The sequence below is a fragment of the Misgurnus anguillicaudatus genome, chromosome 10 (genome assembly GCF_027580225.2).
Source record: "Misgurnus anguillicaudatus chromosome 10, ASM2758022v2, whole genome shotgun sequence".
Taxonomy (NCBI): domain Eukaryota; kingdom Metazoa; phylum Chordata; class Actinopteri; order Cypriniformes; family Cobitidae; genus Misgurnus; species Misgurnus anguillicaudatus.
Window position 1 is genome coordinate 11,907,982 of NC_073346.2, and position 19,281 is coordinate 11,927,262.

General features: G+C 37.7%; 2 protein-coding genes across 6 annotated transcripts in view; one reads left to right on the forward strand and one right to left on the reverse strand.

The window, feature by feature from the left end:
* Positions 1-1,971, reverse strand: part of dnah5 (dynein, axonemal, heavy chain 5) — a 149,806-nt gene extending 147,835 nt beyond the window's left edge. For 2 of the 3 annotated variants that reach the window (XM_073871872.1, XM_073871870.1), the window contains exon 1: positions 1,339-1,971. In XM_073871872.1, the coding sequence (XP_073727973.1) occupies positions 1,339-1,431 (93 nt within the window). In that variant the 5' untranslated portion in view covers positions 1,432-1,971. The remainder of the gene's footprint in view (positions 1-1,338) is intronic. The other variant, XM_073871871.1, reaches the window with a different exon arrangement.
* Positions 1,972-2,651: 680 nt separating this feature from the next.
* Positions 2,652-19,281, forward strand: part of triob (trio Rho guanine nucleotide exchange factor b) — a 152,778-nt gene continuing 136,148 nt past the window's right edge. For 2 of the 3 annotated variants that reach the window (XM_073871873.1, XM_073871874.1), the window contains exons 1-2: positions 2,657-2,967; positions 15,742-15,792. In XM_073871873.1, coding sequence (XP_073727974.1) covers positions 2,898-2,967; positions 15,742-15,792 — 121 coding nt within the window. In that variant the 5' untranslated portion in view covers positions 2,657-2,897. Of the gene's footprint in view, positions 2,968-15,741; positions 15,793-19,281 lie in introns of all 3 variants that reach the window. The other variant, XM_073871877.1, reaches the window with a different exon arrangement.

A 19,281-nucleotide genomic window follows, 5' to 3' on the forward strand; every position in this document is an offset into this window, starting at 1 on the left:
TGAGGAAAATTGCGAAAATGATGACTTGAGAAATATTTATTGAATGATTTTGCTAAATTATTTGATCAACAACTGTCTGCTTTTCATTCTGTCTGTAACTCGAGCAACAGAAAACATTGGGAGCAGTCCAATGTCATGAATGACGTGTACTACAATACCCTTGCTTACGTCACAAATCACATCTCCTAGACAGCAGTGAGATTAAACAGAGAGCAAATGGATGTTTTGTCTAAGTTTCTGGAGGTTTGCAGAGATCTGCAGTCTAACAGAAATATCAAAATGAACTTAAAAAAATAAACAAAAATACTACTTGGGTCAGGGATTTTAAAACTTTAAGATGACAAGGACCCCCAAATTTGATTAACCTTATGTTGATGTGTATATATATATTAACATTATTGCATGTGTATTTATAATATATACAATAACTACAAACAGTGCACACACATAGTTAAATAGAATTTGTTATATTTTAAAGACCAAACAACTGGCTATATATTAGAATTTTGGCTTTTTGTACAAATTTTGGGTCACCGGACCCCAGTTTGAAAACCCTGACATTGGTATAATACCATATAGATAATTTATTATAACATTTTAAATGCAAATGAGCTTGATCTCACTAAGTGGCAGTGCTGTTGTTGGATAGTGCAGATTAAGGGGCGGTATTATCGCCTTCTGACATCACAGGGGAAACCAAATTTCAATTAGCTATTTTTTCACATGCTTGCATAGAATGATTTATCAAAATTAAGTTACTGGGTTGTTCTTTTTCTCATTTTCTAAGTTGATAGAAGCACTGGAACCAATTATAGCACTTAAACACTGAAAAAGTCAGATTTTCATGATGTGTCCCCTTTAAATCATCGCCTGTTCCTAGGCTCTGTGGAGCTTTGCTGCCATCTACTGGTTTGCAACTGTAATACAAACACTTGAAATCTGAACGGTTTTGTAAAATCTACATTCAATACTACCAGCTACTTTGATACCATCAGTGAACATTATTTTTATTTATTAATCAATTATTTTAAGAAACAGTACTAATGCTATTTTTTGAGAAAAAATACATAAATAAATAAATGACAATAGCAGTCTCTTACAGGTTACACTACAGGTTGTTGTTGGAAAATTCCTTTAATAATGAATGAAAATAATAATAAAATATATTTAGCCTTTCTCAGAGTTTACGTGAAGACACAAAAAGCCTGAGAAAATGTAACTCTTCCTAAATACGTTTTAAATTATACAACAAAATACAGGTAACGTTACTGTATTAGATTTGCGTGCGTGTGTTTATAAGTGACATAGATGTTTATTTATAAGGTTAAATCAGCAGACCTGCATCTCTTTGATGTTCTCGACTGGGACAGAAGTCTGATGTGTTTCTCTTGATCTGATGTTTGACTTCACTGACCGGAAACTCAAATCCATCTTCTCTTTTTCTCCTCTCCTGTTAAACTTTTCTGAAGTTTATAGGATTGTAAATCTCATTTTATATAATACTCCACGGGCTGCTGCTGTCTTCTCAACCTCCATTAGGAATTTTAGTGTTGAACATGCTGTGAATGTGCCGCACGCACACTTTCTCCAATAGAAACAGTTGTTGGCAGTAACCATGGAGATGCCGACGTCAGGGGTGAGGGTAAAATTAAAGAACCCGGAGTTTGGTCAGTCCTAACGAAAAAAAGCCTTGCGTGATTTTACTGATCTCGCATATAAAAAAAACAAATAAACATTTAGGCTTTTTTACAGCCTTGTATAAACTCCTTTACATGTTTCTACATCGTCGTAATGATATCTGTGTTCAGGAATGTGGAACGCGGATCGTGCAAATGCATAAGATTTCAACCAAGCCAAACACAAGTAGTCATATTTAAGGTTTAAATAAGTTAGTTTTTAGTAATTTGCAGTTAGGTTAGGTTAGGTTAGAAATTGCAGTGCAGTGTTTATCTTGATTTTATCCGAGTTTGTCACTGCAATCTTCAATTCATGAAGCCCGTCTATAGAGGGCGCAATTGTGTCTATGTAATTGTCTATGTAAGTCAGTATCACTAGAGAGCGCAATTGTTTCAGTTCTCACCTCGTTCCATGCACGGGTCATATCAAAATAACGTTGCAATGTTGATTAATGTATAATCACTGCATCTTTTATACAGCTAAATAATGATAATTATTTTTATAGGCTTTTATAACCTTAATTTAGAGGTACCTTGGCAAGACAGCATTTTGAATGGATGCTTAAACCTGGCAAAATGTTGCACCATATTAAAGGATTTTATTGAGAAGTGCACTAAAATGGGCTTAAAGATTTTTTTTTAGTTTTCTGAGAGCCCTGGTTAAATTTCTAATTGAGGATCGTTTAAAGCTAGCATAAAATGTCAATAAATGTGCACACCCTTCTATATTAATATGCAAAGTTGCCTAGAAACAGTTGAATAGAGATTAAATGAATACATCTGTTGATCGAACACTGGTCTTGCTATCATTCCCATCTTATTTGGCTAACTTACAATTTTATTTTAAGTGTGTATATGACCATCATAGTAAATATGCATGCTTATAGCTTGAAATGTAGCAGATGTGGCCTTTGGGAGGGCGTATGGGGTAGTAAGGGGATTCCTGGAGACCCCCTTCTTGAAGAAGACCTCCCCTCTCCCTCCCTCATCCCATCCTCCTCCTCTCTCACCGCTGAAACTCAGGAGCGCCGCCGATCGGTACCGAGACCAGCGAGAGTCAAGATGGAGGGTCCGCGCTCCGCGAGCACAGGCACGAATCCGCGCACGCCGACCTTTGCTTTTCAATGAAGAGGATTTATTCACGATCAGTGTCTTTTATTTGGAAACCCGACGCCGATCCGTTTGTCTGGGGAGTTTTTCTGCTGGAGAATAATTGATCCGATGATGAGTTCGGGGGAGGGAGAGGACACATCTAAGGAGGCGGCCGACATAGCGGCGTTTTTCAAATCCGGTAAGTGGGGAGGATGGGGCGCGCGCGGCGCGGTGTTCGTGTGACGATCGACCGCTGATCCGAATCACGGTTCGCGCCGTTGACGCGTGACCTAAAAGACCGTTGGGCATTTTTTTTGTGCATCTGCAGACGTGAATTTTGTGCATATGTAGGCGCGATTTTATGCTGGGGTAGAGCTGACAGATTGATATATATAGGTCAAACACTTAGCATGCTATTACATGACGTCATTTGTGTGTGTGTGCGCGCGTGTGTGTGGTATGACGTCACATATACATGCGAGCGAGATTAGTGGGTGAAAAAATCTTTACATTAAGTATGCGAGTGTGGCAGCTCTTCAGTGCATCACGATTTATATGACGTTTGATTTTTTTCCACGGTGGGTGACGTCATGAAGCTCCTTCACATCAATTGATCTCAATGATGTCATGCCTAGATGATCACCAGCTAGATGAATTCATCCATATTCAGTTATACCCTGCATCCCCTACATTGCAGCTGCATGTTTCAGTATGTTGTGCATTTTGTGCTCATCTCTACGCATTACTTTGGCTTGTTGTTGCAGTCAGCTGTTGCTGTGATTTGTGTCAGCTGTCTTTGCAGTACCAGGTGCTTGCAAGGAGGGGACACTGTAATGAGCCCCGGACACCCTGAGTGACAGCAGAAGAGTCATTTACATTTATGCATTTAGCAGATGCCTTTATCAGAAGCATCATATAGTGCATTTTTAGATATTTGTATCAGTTTTTCCTATAGGCTAGGCTAATGAGTTGAAACCCCTCTGTTTCGTTTAGCTGCCTGCATTGCTGGTGATGCATGCTCTATGTTTCATGTATGTTATTCAACATTTTGCTTGATTTCTGCACACAACATAAAAAAATGACTTGTTATATGCAGGCTTTCCCAGGGGACATTGCAGGTACATAAAGTGGAAAACTTTCCCTATACAGTGCCACTTTTGGTAACATTCCTACACGATGCATGTATTTATATTGTTGTTTACATGCTTTAACATATGCAGTAAACTGCCGGATAGCTTTTTTATGACCTGAAAGGTCTGTTCTTATCCTAGTCCCAGATTAAAATGCATGTTTGAGCTGCCTTAATTAAAAAAAATCTTGCACTGACATCTCTTAACATATAGGCATTGTTTTGTCTCAAGATGCACACCAACTGCTTAAATGTCCTAATATAACTAAGGCTAGTCCTGGATTAATCTAAACCCTGTCCGGGAAACTGCCCCGAAGTGTCACAAGCCAAGGCAATCTTTGTATTTGGGTTTCTATTTTGTCTAGCGCCTCAGTATCCTTTCAGAATGAAGATCTCTGTCCGACGCCTCAGATGGGTCTGTCGATTGCCCCAGGCCTTTTCAACACTCAAGTTTTGGCACAGACAAGCAATCTCTCTGGCTGTCTTTGCATTAAACACATTTGAAAAACTTCTCATCAGTGCCCTACTTATCCATCAAGCTTTGAGTGCATCCTCTTAGGGGTTAGACGTCCATCTAAAGAGCTTCTGTTGTTCAGATCTGAGGACTGTAGCAGATCTTGCATTTCAGCCTTGACCTGCATTTTAAAACATTAAGGGGCCGTTTCCCGAACAGGGCTTATCCTAAAAACTGCTTGCATTGATCTTAAAATATATCAGTGCCATTGTTTTTACTCAAGTTGCAAACCGGTATAGTTTTTTGTAAGTTATGTTTGAAAAAAGTACTTAAAATGTCCTAAAATATCTAACCATACCTTAATGTTAAGCTTATATAAAATAGCTCTGTGTTTGCTAGAACAGAATTAAGGGTCCGATCAGGTGTTCAGAGGGGCGTGTAAGTGACATGCTACAGGGTAGTTGTGGTATGGATTACAGAGAAAAATAAGTGCCACCTAGTTGCCTCCAGAACGATCAGAATAAATGATCCAGATTACTTCTATGTTATTGCTTTCTAATTATTTGACTGTTAGAACTTTTAATCATAAAAATGTGATTGGTTAGTTTTCATTTTGCCCAGGTACGTCTTATCCGAAGCGATTGTCTATGCCTTAATTGCATGGAAAGTCCCTTGGGCCAACCTGATGGTTGAAGTACTTTACTTGTAATCACAATAGGGCGGTTTGTCATCATCACAATAACATTCATGTAACTATCTAATCCTGTGTATCACCTGTATATGGCACCCATTACCACCACAAAGGGCACAGAATGTACGCCTCTGAAAAGTATTAATGTTAGTGGTGTTTGAGCTATATCTAGGGATGTATCAGAGACTTGGGGGTGTCCATGCAATGGTTGCTAGGGCGCTTCCAGGCTGTGGTATTTTCTACACTCTGAGAAAAAAGATACAGGGTTGTCACTAGGATGATACCCTTTAAAAAGGTCCTTCACTGTAAAAAAAATTCTGTAGAATTTACAGTATTACTGGCAACTGTTTGCCAGTAATTTACTGTAGATTTTTAAATTTTTTGTTATTTACTGGCAACAGTTTGTTCAAAGTTAAATGAATATTGCAAACAGCTGCAGCATAACTACAGCTAATTTTTTTACAGTGTAATATGTACCATTTAGGTACTGTGTATCAGTGAGAATATCCGGATACGATACATATTGCGCTGCTGTGCGGTGTGTTGCGATACACGGCGGTGCTGTAAAGTAAGATGGTATATTGGGAGTTTTCCTATTTCAGAAATATAATATAATTTAATTTTAGGAAAGCTGTCATTGAGAACACATCACCATATGCAAACTTTATGTGTGGTACTATGCAAGTAAGTTCACAGATAAGAAGAATGCCATCTAGTGGCCGGGATGTAAACTTAAAACGAATCAACTGCCATGAATCTTTATAAAAAATAATAATAATATTGCTTTTTTTTTAGAATTGATACATTGATGCCTTCTAAAATATCACGATACTCACATGTGGCAATATTTTCTACAATTTGTAGATATTTAATACCAATATGTACCTATAACATTCTAAGATTAGCAGTTATAGAGATTTGAAGCGACACTCACATTTTCTTTAAAAAAGAAAGCTTTTAAAGCTTTTTTGTAAAATTATTTAACAAATAATTAATTTAAATAAATAAAAAATCTGATGCAGAATTTGCAATACAATGTTTATGATTTGAAAAAAGCTATACGTGGAGGTGTTATTATCTGTTTTGTAGACATTTGTACATAAATAAAAATCTTAAATTTAATATGATCATGCTTTCTGTATACAGTAGATCAGATACAGATCAATCTTCAAATACTCTTTTTCGAGGAAAAAATATATAGTTTTTTTGTATAGCACTAACTGTAATGCAGAGCTTTTAAACTTATTTTGTTAATAACTGTTTAAGTATTCAAAACATATAGCCAGTCTTCTCTTAATGACTAAAATTGCTTTCATTTTAATATTTTTAAGATATATAGGCTAAACCGACTTTCCAATGTACACTACATTCAGACACGACTGTCAGAGTTCGCCCCCTAGTGACAGTTGTAATAAAATTTTAGTTTATCGTAAATCTGTGTTACTATAGAAGAGAGAGCGCAAGAGCCTTTCATCTACAAAATTATATAGATATACATAATAATTTACTTATTAAAAAAATCTAACGTTTTTAACTCTTTCCCCGCCAGCGTTTTTTTTTTTTTTTTTTTTTTTTTGAAGTTGCCAGCCAGTGCCAATTTTTTTTATGATTTTCACAAAGTTTAATGCCTTCCAGAAAATGTTCTTCTTTAAACATACTATATAGCAAATGAAAAAACAAACTCTCTGCTTTCAAACATAAAAACTTTTATCCTACTTTTATTTGTTCTCTTTTTATCACTTCTTAAATATAAGTTGGTTTCTTAAAAAATACCAAATTTTGATTTAAAATAGAGATAATTTAGAGTGATGATCATTACATACACAAAGTTTGAACTGTTTGCCCTGAGGGAATACTTCCGGGTTTTATGAGTTGCATAAGGGCGCCACCTAGTGGATAATAGCGGAAATATGGATTGCCAGAAAAACTTGTCATTGGCAGGGAAGCGTTTTCTTTTACTTGACGAGTTAACTTGTCAATGGCAGGGAAAGAGTTAAATGATTCAAGTGTTACTGATGAAGTTAAACATTGTTTTGATTGGAACACACTGAATTACATCACTTCCAGTCAGCGTATCGCATGCGGTGTAGTCGCACAAGTTTATTTTTTTTAATGCATCCAAAGTTAAAATTCAATCAAAATATTACGTACCCTCAGATGGTTGGCACCCCACGCAGACCCTTTCTGACTCTCCTTCCGGTTTATCGGCCGTCATTTGTCATGTACAGTGGAAAGGCGGTGGTTATTGTAATCACGCTGATTTTAAATCAGACAAGGATGACCGGCGGGCCGGATAAAGATGATTTGATTGAATAAACTTAATTTTTTTAGGTGTTGTGTTACCAATTGAAGTAACTTTTCAAGTTGGTCCAACTTTTCATATCATACATCTCGCAAGTTATTTTGGCAAAGACATTATATCAGGTCTATAGTTATCCTAGACGGTAAAATGACGGCTAATGCTTGCACAGAAAAGGTGTCTCCTTAGAGACAGCACAGCAGCTTATTCACACACACTTGAAGGACGATTGAGTTTTTTATGACGTGCTCAGCCAACCTCAAACTGGCAGAAGAGAGCTGAAGGCTGGATCATCACACCGAATTCATCACCAGCAAACCACTTTCACAGAAAATCGTCCAGAACCCTCACTGTGCTGTCACATAACTGCAATGTAGTCTTTTGTAAAGTAGAGATATTCTGACTTCTGAATGCTCGGTTGTGTAGTGGGACTGCCGTTCATGCACAACATCTAAAGGGTTGTTTTACTCTCGTTCTCTTACGGCTTTTTTCAAATGAAAGATCGTATGGTGCCGCCCCAGATATTGAAATGACTTTTTTACCTCAATAAAATGATTGCAATGTCAGAACTGTAGTTTTCTCATCATTCTCTCATTTCACCAAATGCAGACCAAAGAAATCGCTCATTTCCTGTAATGCGTCGCTGATGTTTGACCTGAAGGCATCTGTCATTGCTAAAATCATTCTCCGCTCGCGTCTTTTAACGTCTAATTAGAGGTTAGCTAAAAGTGAAGGGAGGATTGTGGCTTGGGATATTTCCTAACATTGCCTCACTTTGATAAACTATAAAGCATAATTACAGCAGCGAGGAACATGGCATTTAAGACAATTACATATTGGACTATCACATGTTATAAAAAAATGAAATCAAATTTTCCCCTCTAAGTTGGATTGTGGGTAGTGCTACTGCTAATGTTGTGGATCATGGCGGGCTTTCAGACACTGTACAGAAAAATATATTTAAATCCTTAGTGTTTATTTTTATGCAACTTTTGTGTTAATGAACAGAATCGCGAATTAATGATGGTTAGATTTCTGAGCTCGCTGCCGCTTCCATTGGGGAAAATCGAGCGCGAATGACCACAAGTAAACAAGAAGTAGGAATCGGAGTGTTATCCTATCAATAAAGGAAAAACATGGCGGTCTTAAGACCAGCAGCATCCAGCTTATCCAGTCTGATATGTATACTAGCTCATGTTGTTGAGTATCCATTATGGCTTGTAAAGCAGAAAGCCTTGCATGATGTAATATAATGAAGGCCTGATGAGGAAACATTATCTGACCCTCCTCCATGTCTCACTGAAATGTTGATGCTGCAGATCCAGAATTGATTTGCTTGGAAGGGGAAACTTTAAAATCAAGACAAACAGGGCATGAAATTGAAGCAGAAAGTTTTGGATAGAGAGACATTTATGTGAACATACATGGGAGTAAAATTGTAAAGTGATGTTTCAAACTGTAATAGCATGCTAACTTTGATTTATAGAAGGGCTGCTGCACAATATATCATTTCAGCATCTACATCGCAATGTGCAGATCTGCAAACGTCACATCGCAGAGTATCCAGAGCATTTCTTTCAAAAGTAAACTGTTTTGGATGCCTTTTCCAGTTTTGCAGTACATGTGTCATTGCCAGTTTTAAATGGCAATGACACACAATGGATAAAACTATCTGGAGGGCTACTTTGTTGATATAGTCTACCTTTTTCTTTGTTGATTTTCTTTTCTTTTACTTATGTTTTATCATTGTTTAAAATGTTAACATACATAAAGGAGCCAAGCTAATGTAAAACTATGTAATAAATAAATAATAAAATTAAGACTATTAATGAAATTTGCTTTGGCTTGCAACTCACAGACTCCGTGCGTATAAACCCTGCTATAGACCAATGTACTGTGACTGTCAATCTTTTTTTTAAAGCATTTCATTTAGCATTATTAGAATGCACATGCTGCATACCATTGTGCAACATGAATGGACCATACAGTATGCGTCATCTTCTCATTAATTTTAAGATGTTTCTTTGAGTTACCTCATTCTCTCCGTCTCTTTTAGAGGTTTAGAGTACATTGTTCTTGCAGTGGATATTTGAGGGGAGGATGCTATGGATGTGTTTATTCATTTTAAAATAAAGGCAGATGCTGTAAAAGGTTCCTGATTTTGTTCAAAACTTTACAGCAAACTCGTTTGATTATAGTATAGTAACAGTAACAGCAGGGATGACGTATATTTGCAGGCACAACGTGTCGTGAACAAGAGTTAGCGAATTAGCATTTAGCACTTCTGGTTCTCTCGTCCCAAAGTCAATGGCTTTGTCCCAAATCGCATACTGTGACAGTAGGTGCTATGTAGTATGAATATGGATGGTATGAATTAATTCGGAGGTACTACATTCACCATATTAATAAATCACTGCTGTCTTCCCTGCTGAAAAAAACAGCATACCAGCAAGACCAGTATATGTTGTGTTTTGGTGCTGGTTTGCTAGTGAGCACCAGCTAAACCAGCATCAAACCAGCATCAGCACCAGCATTAGCACCAGCTAAACCAGCACCAAACCAGCATTAGCACCAGCATCCCATGCTGTTCATACCAGCATATGTTGTGTTTTGGTGCTGGTATACTGGTGACCACCAGCTAAACCAACATAGACCAGCATAATTCCCATGCTGGTCCATGCTGGTTTGATGATGTTTTTTTCAGCAGGGTTACCCCGATTATGCTTAATAAACCGATAACACGTGTGGTCATGTAAACGCGTAAAACGGTTTTCCTTTTTCGATGAAAGCCCATAAACGGCGTAAGCAAAAACCGATCGGCACAGGTAGTTTTTTGCTCATTACGCCGATTTCGTGTGGCATGTAAACACCTTAACAGGCTTTCTCACGGTTTTGTCCATGTGCGCATGTCTCCGCGTGTGAAAGATAAACGTCATACGCGGAAGTAAGCGCAAAGTAACGCATAAAAGTCTCCGCTCGACTAAAGCAATTGGCAGAGAAACTAAGAAAATAGAAGCTCATGTTACATTTACAGGTTCTGCAGACCCGAGAAGAGATACAACAGCACAGCTTAAGACAGACATGCCGTTGACTTTTTGAACATCTATTATGTACTATAAGTGGTGACGTCACTGCGTAAACGCAGTTGTCTGCATAGCCAGTTTATTGATTTGCATGTAAACGCATGAAAACAGTTTTTTATAATAATATATGCATTTGCATTTGAATGGAGCCACGTTACCGCTTTCAGGCATTTTTTTATAAAAAAAAACTCTCCGTCTTCTGGGGGATAACAGGATAGCAAAGTGTCCATCGAATGAACAATTCAGGTTAGTAGTAAAAAGTAGTAGGTCATCTGGGTACTTTTCGCCTACTATATAGTATGGAAGTAGGCAGTTTCAGATGGAGCCAAATAGTTTTTGGAATGAGATTTTAGTAACAGTAAATGCCTTAAATAAGATATTGGGTCATCGCAAGCTCAAGATACATATAGCACAACATAAATGTGATTTCTGAAAATGTTTCATGTCTTTATTATGTTTTATTAACGTAGTTCAGGAAGAACACGTCAAAGTAAGCTAATTACTCATCACCAGCCATCTACAATCAGTAATCGACAAATACTCTAGTTTCACCAGCTGTCTGCAATCAGTAATCAACATAATACCCAATCGACATGAAGGGAAGCCCACACAGTCAAACTCACCTAAGGATTCTCCCCAAATCTTCAGAATCCCTCCACCACTCTGCGTTCATGCCAATTACCATTCTCAGAGCCCTCTCTCAGGACAGCACACCAAATACGTTTACCAATATATCTATCTGACTTATTTGTAAGTGTGAACTCGTGGAAAAAGGGCAGTTGCTAACAAGTTGCTCCGTGGGACTACAGACGTTGTCGGGAACTTTTCAATGAAAATCTCAATAGCAATACATCATGGGCACAATTCCCCAAAATATTAATCCACAAAGTATTTCTTTATCAGGGAATATGTTTTAAATGAAGTTTAAAAGGGTTGTTGAAACCTTGGTGGTGGTAATGAGGTTGAGGTTGAGTGACCATGTTGTAGTTCGCTCATATCCTAAGGTTAGCTTTTTATTTCTAGTAAATGCATTTAGACTTGAATTATAACTGTTGTGTGCATTTGTGAAGATTATCTTGGTGGACAAACTTCTAAATATTTACTTTTGTTGATCACAGCGCTTACTTTTGCAATAATCTAAAAGCCTATGGAAAATCACATTGACTTTTTGCGACGGAGTCTAGTGAACTTCCGGGTTGGCCTACAATATGTTATCCCTGCAGCCCTCTAAAGGAATAGTTCACCCAAAATAAAAATAAAAAATCATTCGAAATCTCTTGTTTCAAACTTGGAAATCAACATAGCCATTTACATGCGTCCTTAGATTTGTCCGGGATCATTTGATTTTGGTTCATCCAACCTGCCAATGATTTTCTGGAATCAGTGCATGAATTCATTCACGCACATACCGTAAAAATCCCATAAAGGCATGTGATGTATGTATAAGTCCCCCATTTGGTGTTTCCGTGTATCCATGATTTCTTTCTCGAGAAACTGCACACATGCATTTTTGTTTATAATCATAAAGGAGCACGAAAATATTATGAAAATCTGACTTTTTCCATGTTTAAGTGCTATAATTGTGTCCCCAGTGCTTCTATCAACCTAGAAAATGTGAAAAAGATCAACCCAGTAACTTAGTTTTGGTAAACCATTCTCTGCAAGCATGTGAAAAAATATTGTGATGTCAGAATAGGATAATACCGCCCCCTTTATCTGCACTATCCAACCACAGCACAGCCATTTAGTACAGAGAGAAAGAGAGAAAATAATTCACAGCACAATTGAGTTTCAAAAACCACCATCATTGTGATCAGTGTTTGCACTTTATCTGCTCATTTGCATTTTAAATGACACACCCAAAACAGCACATTTTTGCTCAGACCTACAAAGTGGCAATTTTAACATGCTTTAATTAATTAGCTGTGTGGTATTTTGAGCTAGAACTTCAATTACGTACTCTGGGACACCAAAGATTTAGTTTACATCTTTAAAAAATCTCATAATATGTCCCCTTTAAAATGAGAAAATGTTCTTTGTTGGATATACCAATAGATGAAGGTTAAAATAAAACTGAAATACTACACATCAGCACAAACTACTCTAGCAGGTTCATTCAGCTAAAATGAGTTGTGGTTAATCATTCATTCCTAGCATTGCCCAGGGCGTGGGGGTTTGTTTAAGTCCATTGAGCCCCGCCACTACCATTTAACCCTTATCTGATCAAGAGCTGTTATCACACATACACTTCTCCCTGCAGATGCTCCTGGATCAGTGCAGACATTTGCAATGTAATATTGAGGTTAGGGTAAAGGCCAGAGCTCTGATCCAGAGTCAGTGAGGAAGGACAGAGGTTGAGTGAGGTCTTATCGGTGACTGTCAGTCCTCAACGTGCAATAAAGAAGGATATGGGTCGGCTCCTTAAAAACTGACCGTATCACACAGTCTCAGTGGCATACTCAATAAACGGAGACAAAAGCACACACACACATTTACATAGCTGTCTATGTTATACTAGCTCACCATAAATGAAAACCTTTTACTATGTAACTATTTTGTATATGCATTTATTTATGAATTGTCAGATTACGTAAGGCATGTACACACAGGCTTGTATCACTATAGACATTTTGAGTCAGGGATTGGAAAATACATGGAAAATTAGTTTGATCCACACTGCCAGTGATTTTCTGGAATCTGTGAGTACGTTCACACACAATCCCGTAAATATCCCGTAAAGATGTGACATGTAAATATTTGTAACATTTGGTTTGTTTTTTGCACCAGTATCTTAAGTTTGCTTATTATCCGCGATATCTCTTGAGAAACCGTGTGCATGCTTTATTTTCTGATTTGATCATTACATAAACTAGCACATTGTGTACTGTTTCATTAAGCAGGCGAACGATCTCAGATAGTGGGGAGCTCCCTGATCTCTGCTTCTTTCTTATTTTATGTGTCGTTACGGTACATTCACACGGGACAGAAGCGTTAACGCTTGACGGAAGGCTTGTCTGAAGTGTGGCCAACAGCCAATCACAGTGGCCACAACACATGCTCCGGTCTTACATAAACGTAATGGGCCGGCTCTGTCTAGGTTATTTGCATAAAGCAATCTGATTGGTTGACACGCGTTGCTGCTTGAAAAGTTGAGAAATGTTTAACTTCTGCTACAAGCAATGGCAGTGACGCGGCACAGACAGATCCACAATTCAGTTCAGCAACGCATGACGTCACCCATTAAAAGTGAATGGGAAGCATCAACGCTGTGAATGTACCGTTAATGTTGATCTGCATTTAAAACCCCTGTGTCAAAGAGTGATAACTATGTTGTTTAGATGACACTATGACACAACCCTTACAGCAGTGGTCGGCAACAGGTGGCCCACGGGCCAAAACTGACCCCCAGCAATAATATTCGGCCCATGTCCACAGGCAGATTAATATAGCATCTGGTTCTTCGAAAAGCGCACTATTTGTGCACAGAAAAACATCCTCGCGAGAGCGCACAAATGCAGTCACGTAAGCGAAGGGTGGGATGAGCGCTCGCTTGAAACTCTCTATGTTAAAGAGCACCAATTATCCGATTTACGATTATACATTTCCTTTGGTGTGTAAGTGTGTGTTAGTACGTTAACGATGTGCAAAAGGTACAAACCCCAAAATAAACATTGACGCGAGTAATCGTCTCCAACATAAATCTCTTTTCTTGGACTATAAGAAACACACGGATTGTAGGCAACAGTTTAATTCCTGGGATTGGTGATGTAGACAAGACCGACATTATCATAATTCCTCCCGCTTCAGACTCACAGCCTGTAAGTTAACTCCTGTTAGCATTCAAAGCTTTCAAACATGGTAAGGAGTGTCACATTTCCGGCTAATGTCAAAGGTATTCAGGCCAATCACAACGTACAGATTAGCTGGCCAATCAGGAACACAGAGCGTTTAAAATCCATTCAGGAAGAGAGTGAAGTTTGTGGAGCTACAAAAATGTACGGTATGTGGAAAATAATGTGTTTTTAACTATAAACCACGCGAACACATTGTATTATACCAAATACACAAAATAACATTGTTTTTAGCAATAAAATAGGTGCTCTTTAAGCGGTGGAGAACACGCGCTTGCTCGATCAAGAGATTTTGAGGCGGGACAATGGCTGGTGTCTTCACACCTGTGATTAGTTGTATGATTCAATCAGTGACAAACATAATATTTTTTCCACAATCCGTGTCCAGTCAATCTAGGTAGAGAAGACATGTTTTAATATGACTATTACGTTGAATTTATGTCAAAACAATAGTCTTGTTTAATCCATGCAATAAGTTGCAAACCAAACAATAATGCCAAGTTTTAAAGGAGCATTTCACTCGTAGAAACATTAATCTTTAATTCCTTCTTTCAATGATGCAAAATGATGATTTTTACATCATTGAAAGAAGGAAGTGCAACACTGAAATCTGTATTTCTCCTGTCTCGGCGGAAACTGAGGCAATGATGCACGACCATTCAAAAACGTAATACAGGTTCTAACAATACAAAGCTTAATGCAAAGGGTGAAGTGTCCCTTTAAGGTATTCATTTTGTACTTTTGTTCAATTATCCTATGACTATATTCTGGCCCAATGTCAAACTTACTGCCGACCCCCTGCCTTACAGCATGTTCCTGTTTTTTGTTCACCCAGGACACGTTCCGGTAATGTCGCTAGGTCTTGATCCCAGCTTATATTTGCGTTCACACAGAAGGCACACTGGCATTAATAAAGTGTTGTAATATCTAAATTTTACTATAGTAAATGCTAAAGTATATTACAGTCATTTTTCCGGTGGGCTTACTTCTTAAAATTTTGTTATAGGTGGAAAACTGTGTTGTCACTGTGGTAAGCTCTTATCAGAATGAGATTTTGAATGTAAAGTGTAAAAATGTCTGGTGCAAGAAGTTAATAAAAAAAAAGTTATCAGTCATATCTCATTTACAGGCTTAAAGATGTTTCGGAAACTGGCGTCACTGAACCAGAACTAGCGAGCACCTCCAGTAGATGCTGTAAAAATGTTATTATATTTTCAGTCATGAACATTTTTGTTAATGGATGACCAATGGACAGAAATTGTACAGACCGCAAACCATTTTAGTCATATAAATCAAATAAAATATGCAAAGAGTCTTTTAAACTCTACATCATTTTTCTGCCTTTGTCAAATGTATGTTGTTTAATTGTGGCCACATGTCTGATTTAATGTGTGTGTCTTTTCTAAACGTCACTTTATGCTTTGTAAGGAAAAGATATCTAAGTCTCTTTATCTCTGTTTTCACAGAATGCTCTCTTCCAAAATGTGAACCCAAGCTTGAATTACCCAGTCACACAGGTAAGGGACCATTATTGTTTGAATGAGCTATGATTAAATACCATTGTCTATATAGTTAACCTTTAACTTTTTTTACAATTATTGTGCCATAACATTAACGGCAAGTTTATATGGCTGTCTCTCACTGAGTTAGTTTTATCTTAGTTTACTTACTATGATACGTTTTTCATTCAAGTCTGGCTTCTCTAATGTTTTTGCACAATTTCAAAATGTAAGTCTGCTTTTTATTATGGTTGAGTGTTTGTGATTTTCATGTAATGTTATTGTTTAATGGTTGCATTGTATCTTAAAATCTGGGTTGTATAATGTGTCCAATGCGATATAAAATCTATGTAGCCACCCACCTGCCTACAACAGGGCAAATATTATTTGGTTTATAATCTGTTAAATTACCAAAATGTCTTTATTTTCTTTCATTAGGTGCATTGGGTGCCTATGGATTGAAATGAGATTTTACTCTTGTAGTTTGATTTAATTAAGTTTCAGCTAGCTATTGAACTATATGAGATCAAAAAATTACTTGCATGTGTTTTAGTCTGGTAAAGATTAATCACTTTCCCCGAAATCAGACCTCTCTATTAGGAACGCATTGACATTTTTGTAGCCGAGAGGTCTATGTTTGTGATGTAACTATACTTGACCCAATTAAGTCTAAGTCTTGAACATTTGCTCGTCCCAAGACAGCATCTTTATCATCCCGCCGGTAATGTGCAGTGTAGTTGTCTGCTTTCTGTGCCCTGATATTTTCGGCTAATTTCTTCATTGCGTTAAACTTTAGTATCATAGAGATCTCAGTAGAGCCGTTTATGATCATTTGATTGCTGGGATAATCGGCAAAGCTTTTAAACCTCAAATGTTACTCCTGTCGCTTGGTCATTATGTCTTTATTTTCCTTCTTTGCTTGTATTTGGTAGTATTATTTTCAATTAGCACAACCGATTTTCATCTTGTTGTCAATGTTTGTTGGTGGACAGCACAGAATCAAATACAAATCAGGTTTATTAATAAATTGCTGTGTTTTAGTGGTTATGCTGTTTATATGAATGCTGCGGTTTATGTAAGGTGCATGGAGCATTACATGTGTGCATTACTGAGCAGCAATGATCTAAATCAAGAAGCACGTCTAAAAATAACTGGAAGTGTTCGACGGTTTCGTTGTTTCTCACGTTCATCCCCCACAGCGCATTTTATATAGAAGCTGCTTGTTATTGGTGTCAAGCTGTGCTTTTCATGTTCGGCTTCCTAATGACTGCTAAACCTGATAACTACTGAGAACAATGTCAGTTCAGGGTCAAACTAAATCAAGTTTTTCAGGAAAAACTTAAAGGGTTTTCCTTTAAAAAAAAAGTCTTGTGGGAGGGAATAAAACTGTGTGATTGTTCAAAAACCAGATTATTTTTAACATGTTTTACAATATTGGAGCACCTCTCTTCTCAGTCTGTCTCAAATGCTCTGTTGCAGCTCCTGTCTCTTTAAAGTCCCCACCAAAATGCTCGGCCTACTCTGATTGGTCAAGTTGGCCTAGTCAGTTGTCATCGGTCACCCGCTTAGAGCATATTTCGGACATGTCCCGCCCCTTCATCTTTTTGTAGGTGTAAACAGTAGCAATGCTGTCATTTTGGACGTATCAATTCAGACTTGAGTCGTGTAATTGAAAGTGGCTTCACCAGATCTACCCTTGCAAGTAGAGCTGGGTGCTTTATCAAGTTTTGGTAATTTACCTGTATTTTTCCCGTCTGTACCCTTATAGTTTCAACTACTAGTTCAACTTCGGAACACAGTTTAAGATGTTTTAGATATAGTCCGAGAGCTTTCTGACCCTCCATTGAAAATCTATGTACGGTTTACTGTCCATGTCCAGAAAGGTAATTAAAACATCATCAAAGAGTCCATGTGACATCCGTGGGTGGGTCAGTAAGAATGTGTTGAAGCATCGAAAATAAATTTTGTTCCAAAAATAACAAAACTACGACTTATTTCAACATTGTCTTCTCTTCCGGTTCTGTTGTGAACTGCGTGCATGAGACTGAAGTCATGTGACGCGGCTGACCTGTTATCCTCGGACATTTTTGCAACGTTTTTTTTTCAAACTTACAGCGTGCGTCTCCCTCAGACTGTAAAAGAAAGAGTTAATATTTGGAAAGGTAAAATGTTTTTACTTATCAGAACTAGCTGTTAAATGGGACATTTCGCAAGAGTTTTTTAAGATGTCAAAGAAATCTTTATTAGGTTTAATTTATTATAAAATGTTAAAATTGCCAATTTCTAGGTGTGAGCAAAAATGTGCAGTTTTAGGGTGTGTCCTTTAACGTGCAAATGCGCTGATCACTGGGCTAAATGGCAGTGTCGTGGTTGGATAGTGCAGATTAAGGGGTGGTATTATCCCTTTCTGACATCACAAGGGGAGCCAAATTTTAATGACCTATTTTTTTACATGCTTACAGAGAAAGTAACAGAGTTGATCTTTTTCACATTTTCTAGGTTGATAGAAGCACTGAGGGCCCAGTTATAGCACTTAAACATGAAAAAGTCAAATTTCATGATATGTCCCCTTAAACATGTGTGCATCCCTAATGGCAACAACCAAGAAAATCTTACTATGTCAAAAATATTTCCAATTTATATACAAGTACGGTTTTCGTTTGCGTTTAGCCAAACAATATCTGCCCTGTTCCCAGCAGTGAATTTCTCTTTCTCTAATTGGAGACTAAAGTGTATTAAACCCATGCAGAGATGTGCCGGACTTTGGTTCATTCTCAAGTCCAGAGGGAGACCCCAGCACAATGAATATCTCCAGAGGTGGTCTTTATGCTGTCTGCCAAAATACTCGACATGCTCATCACTGCCAATCAGTCCAGGCCTGTACAAGAACAATCCTGAAAGCTTGAAAGATTCTTTGGTAGAAAGGTTTTTTGGGGATAAAATGCCTCTTTTAAACAGATAGGCACACATATACACATCTAAACTGGTAGGCTTCTTTCCAGAGCAGCTTTCAAGCGGGTGAACTCCTATACAAAGTTCTTTTCAGGTTTTGAAGAGCTTTTGGTGCACCATTGGAAAGTTGTTTTGAAGGGTTGAAAGGAGCCTAACGCTTTCTGTCGAGGTCACCTGAGGTTAGAACACTTTCTGAATGTGCTAATGTTTTGAGAAATAATGAATGTAAAATATTTACTTTGTTTAAGCAAGGTCACGACTATTTGGTTGAATGGAAAGTGTGTAACTTCTGCGCCTCTAGTTGCTCATACCAGAGCTGTTAGCATGATGTGCTTTGCTTTGGGAGCTGATATTCCAAATATTGTAAGGGACGTAACATTTCCGTCACATGCTTGAGGTATTGGAGCAATCACAATACACTGGATAGCTGGCCAATCAGCACAAATCGTGTCTTTCAGAACAATGAGCGTGGTAAAAATTGAAGCGTTTCAGAAAGGAGCCACAATAATGTATGGTATGTGGAAAATTATGTGTTTTTTTTAACCTTAACATTAC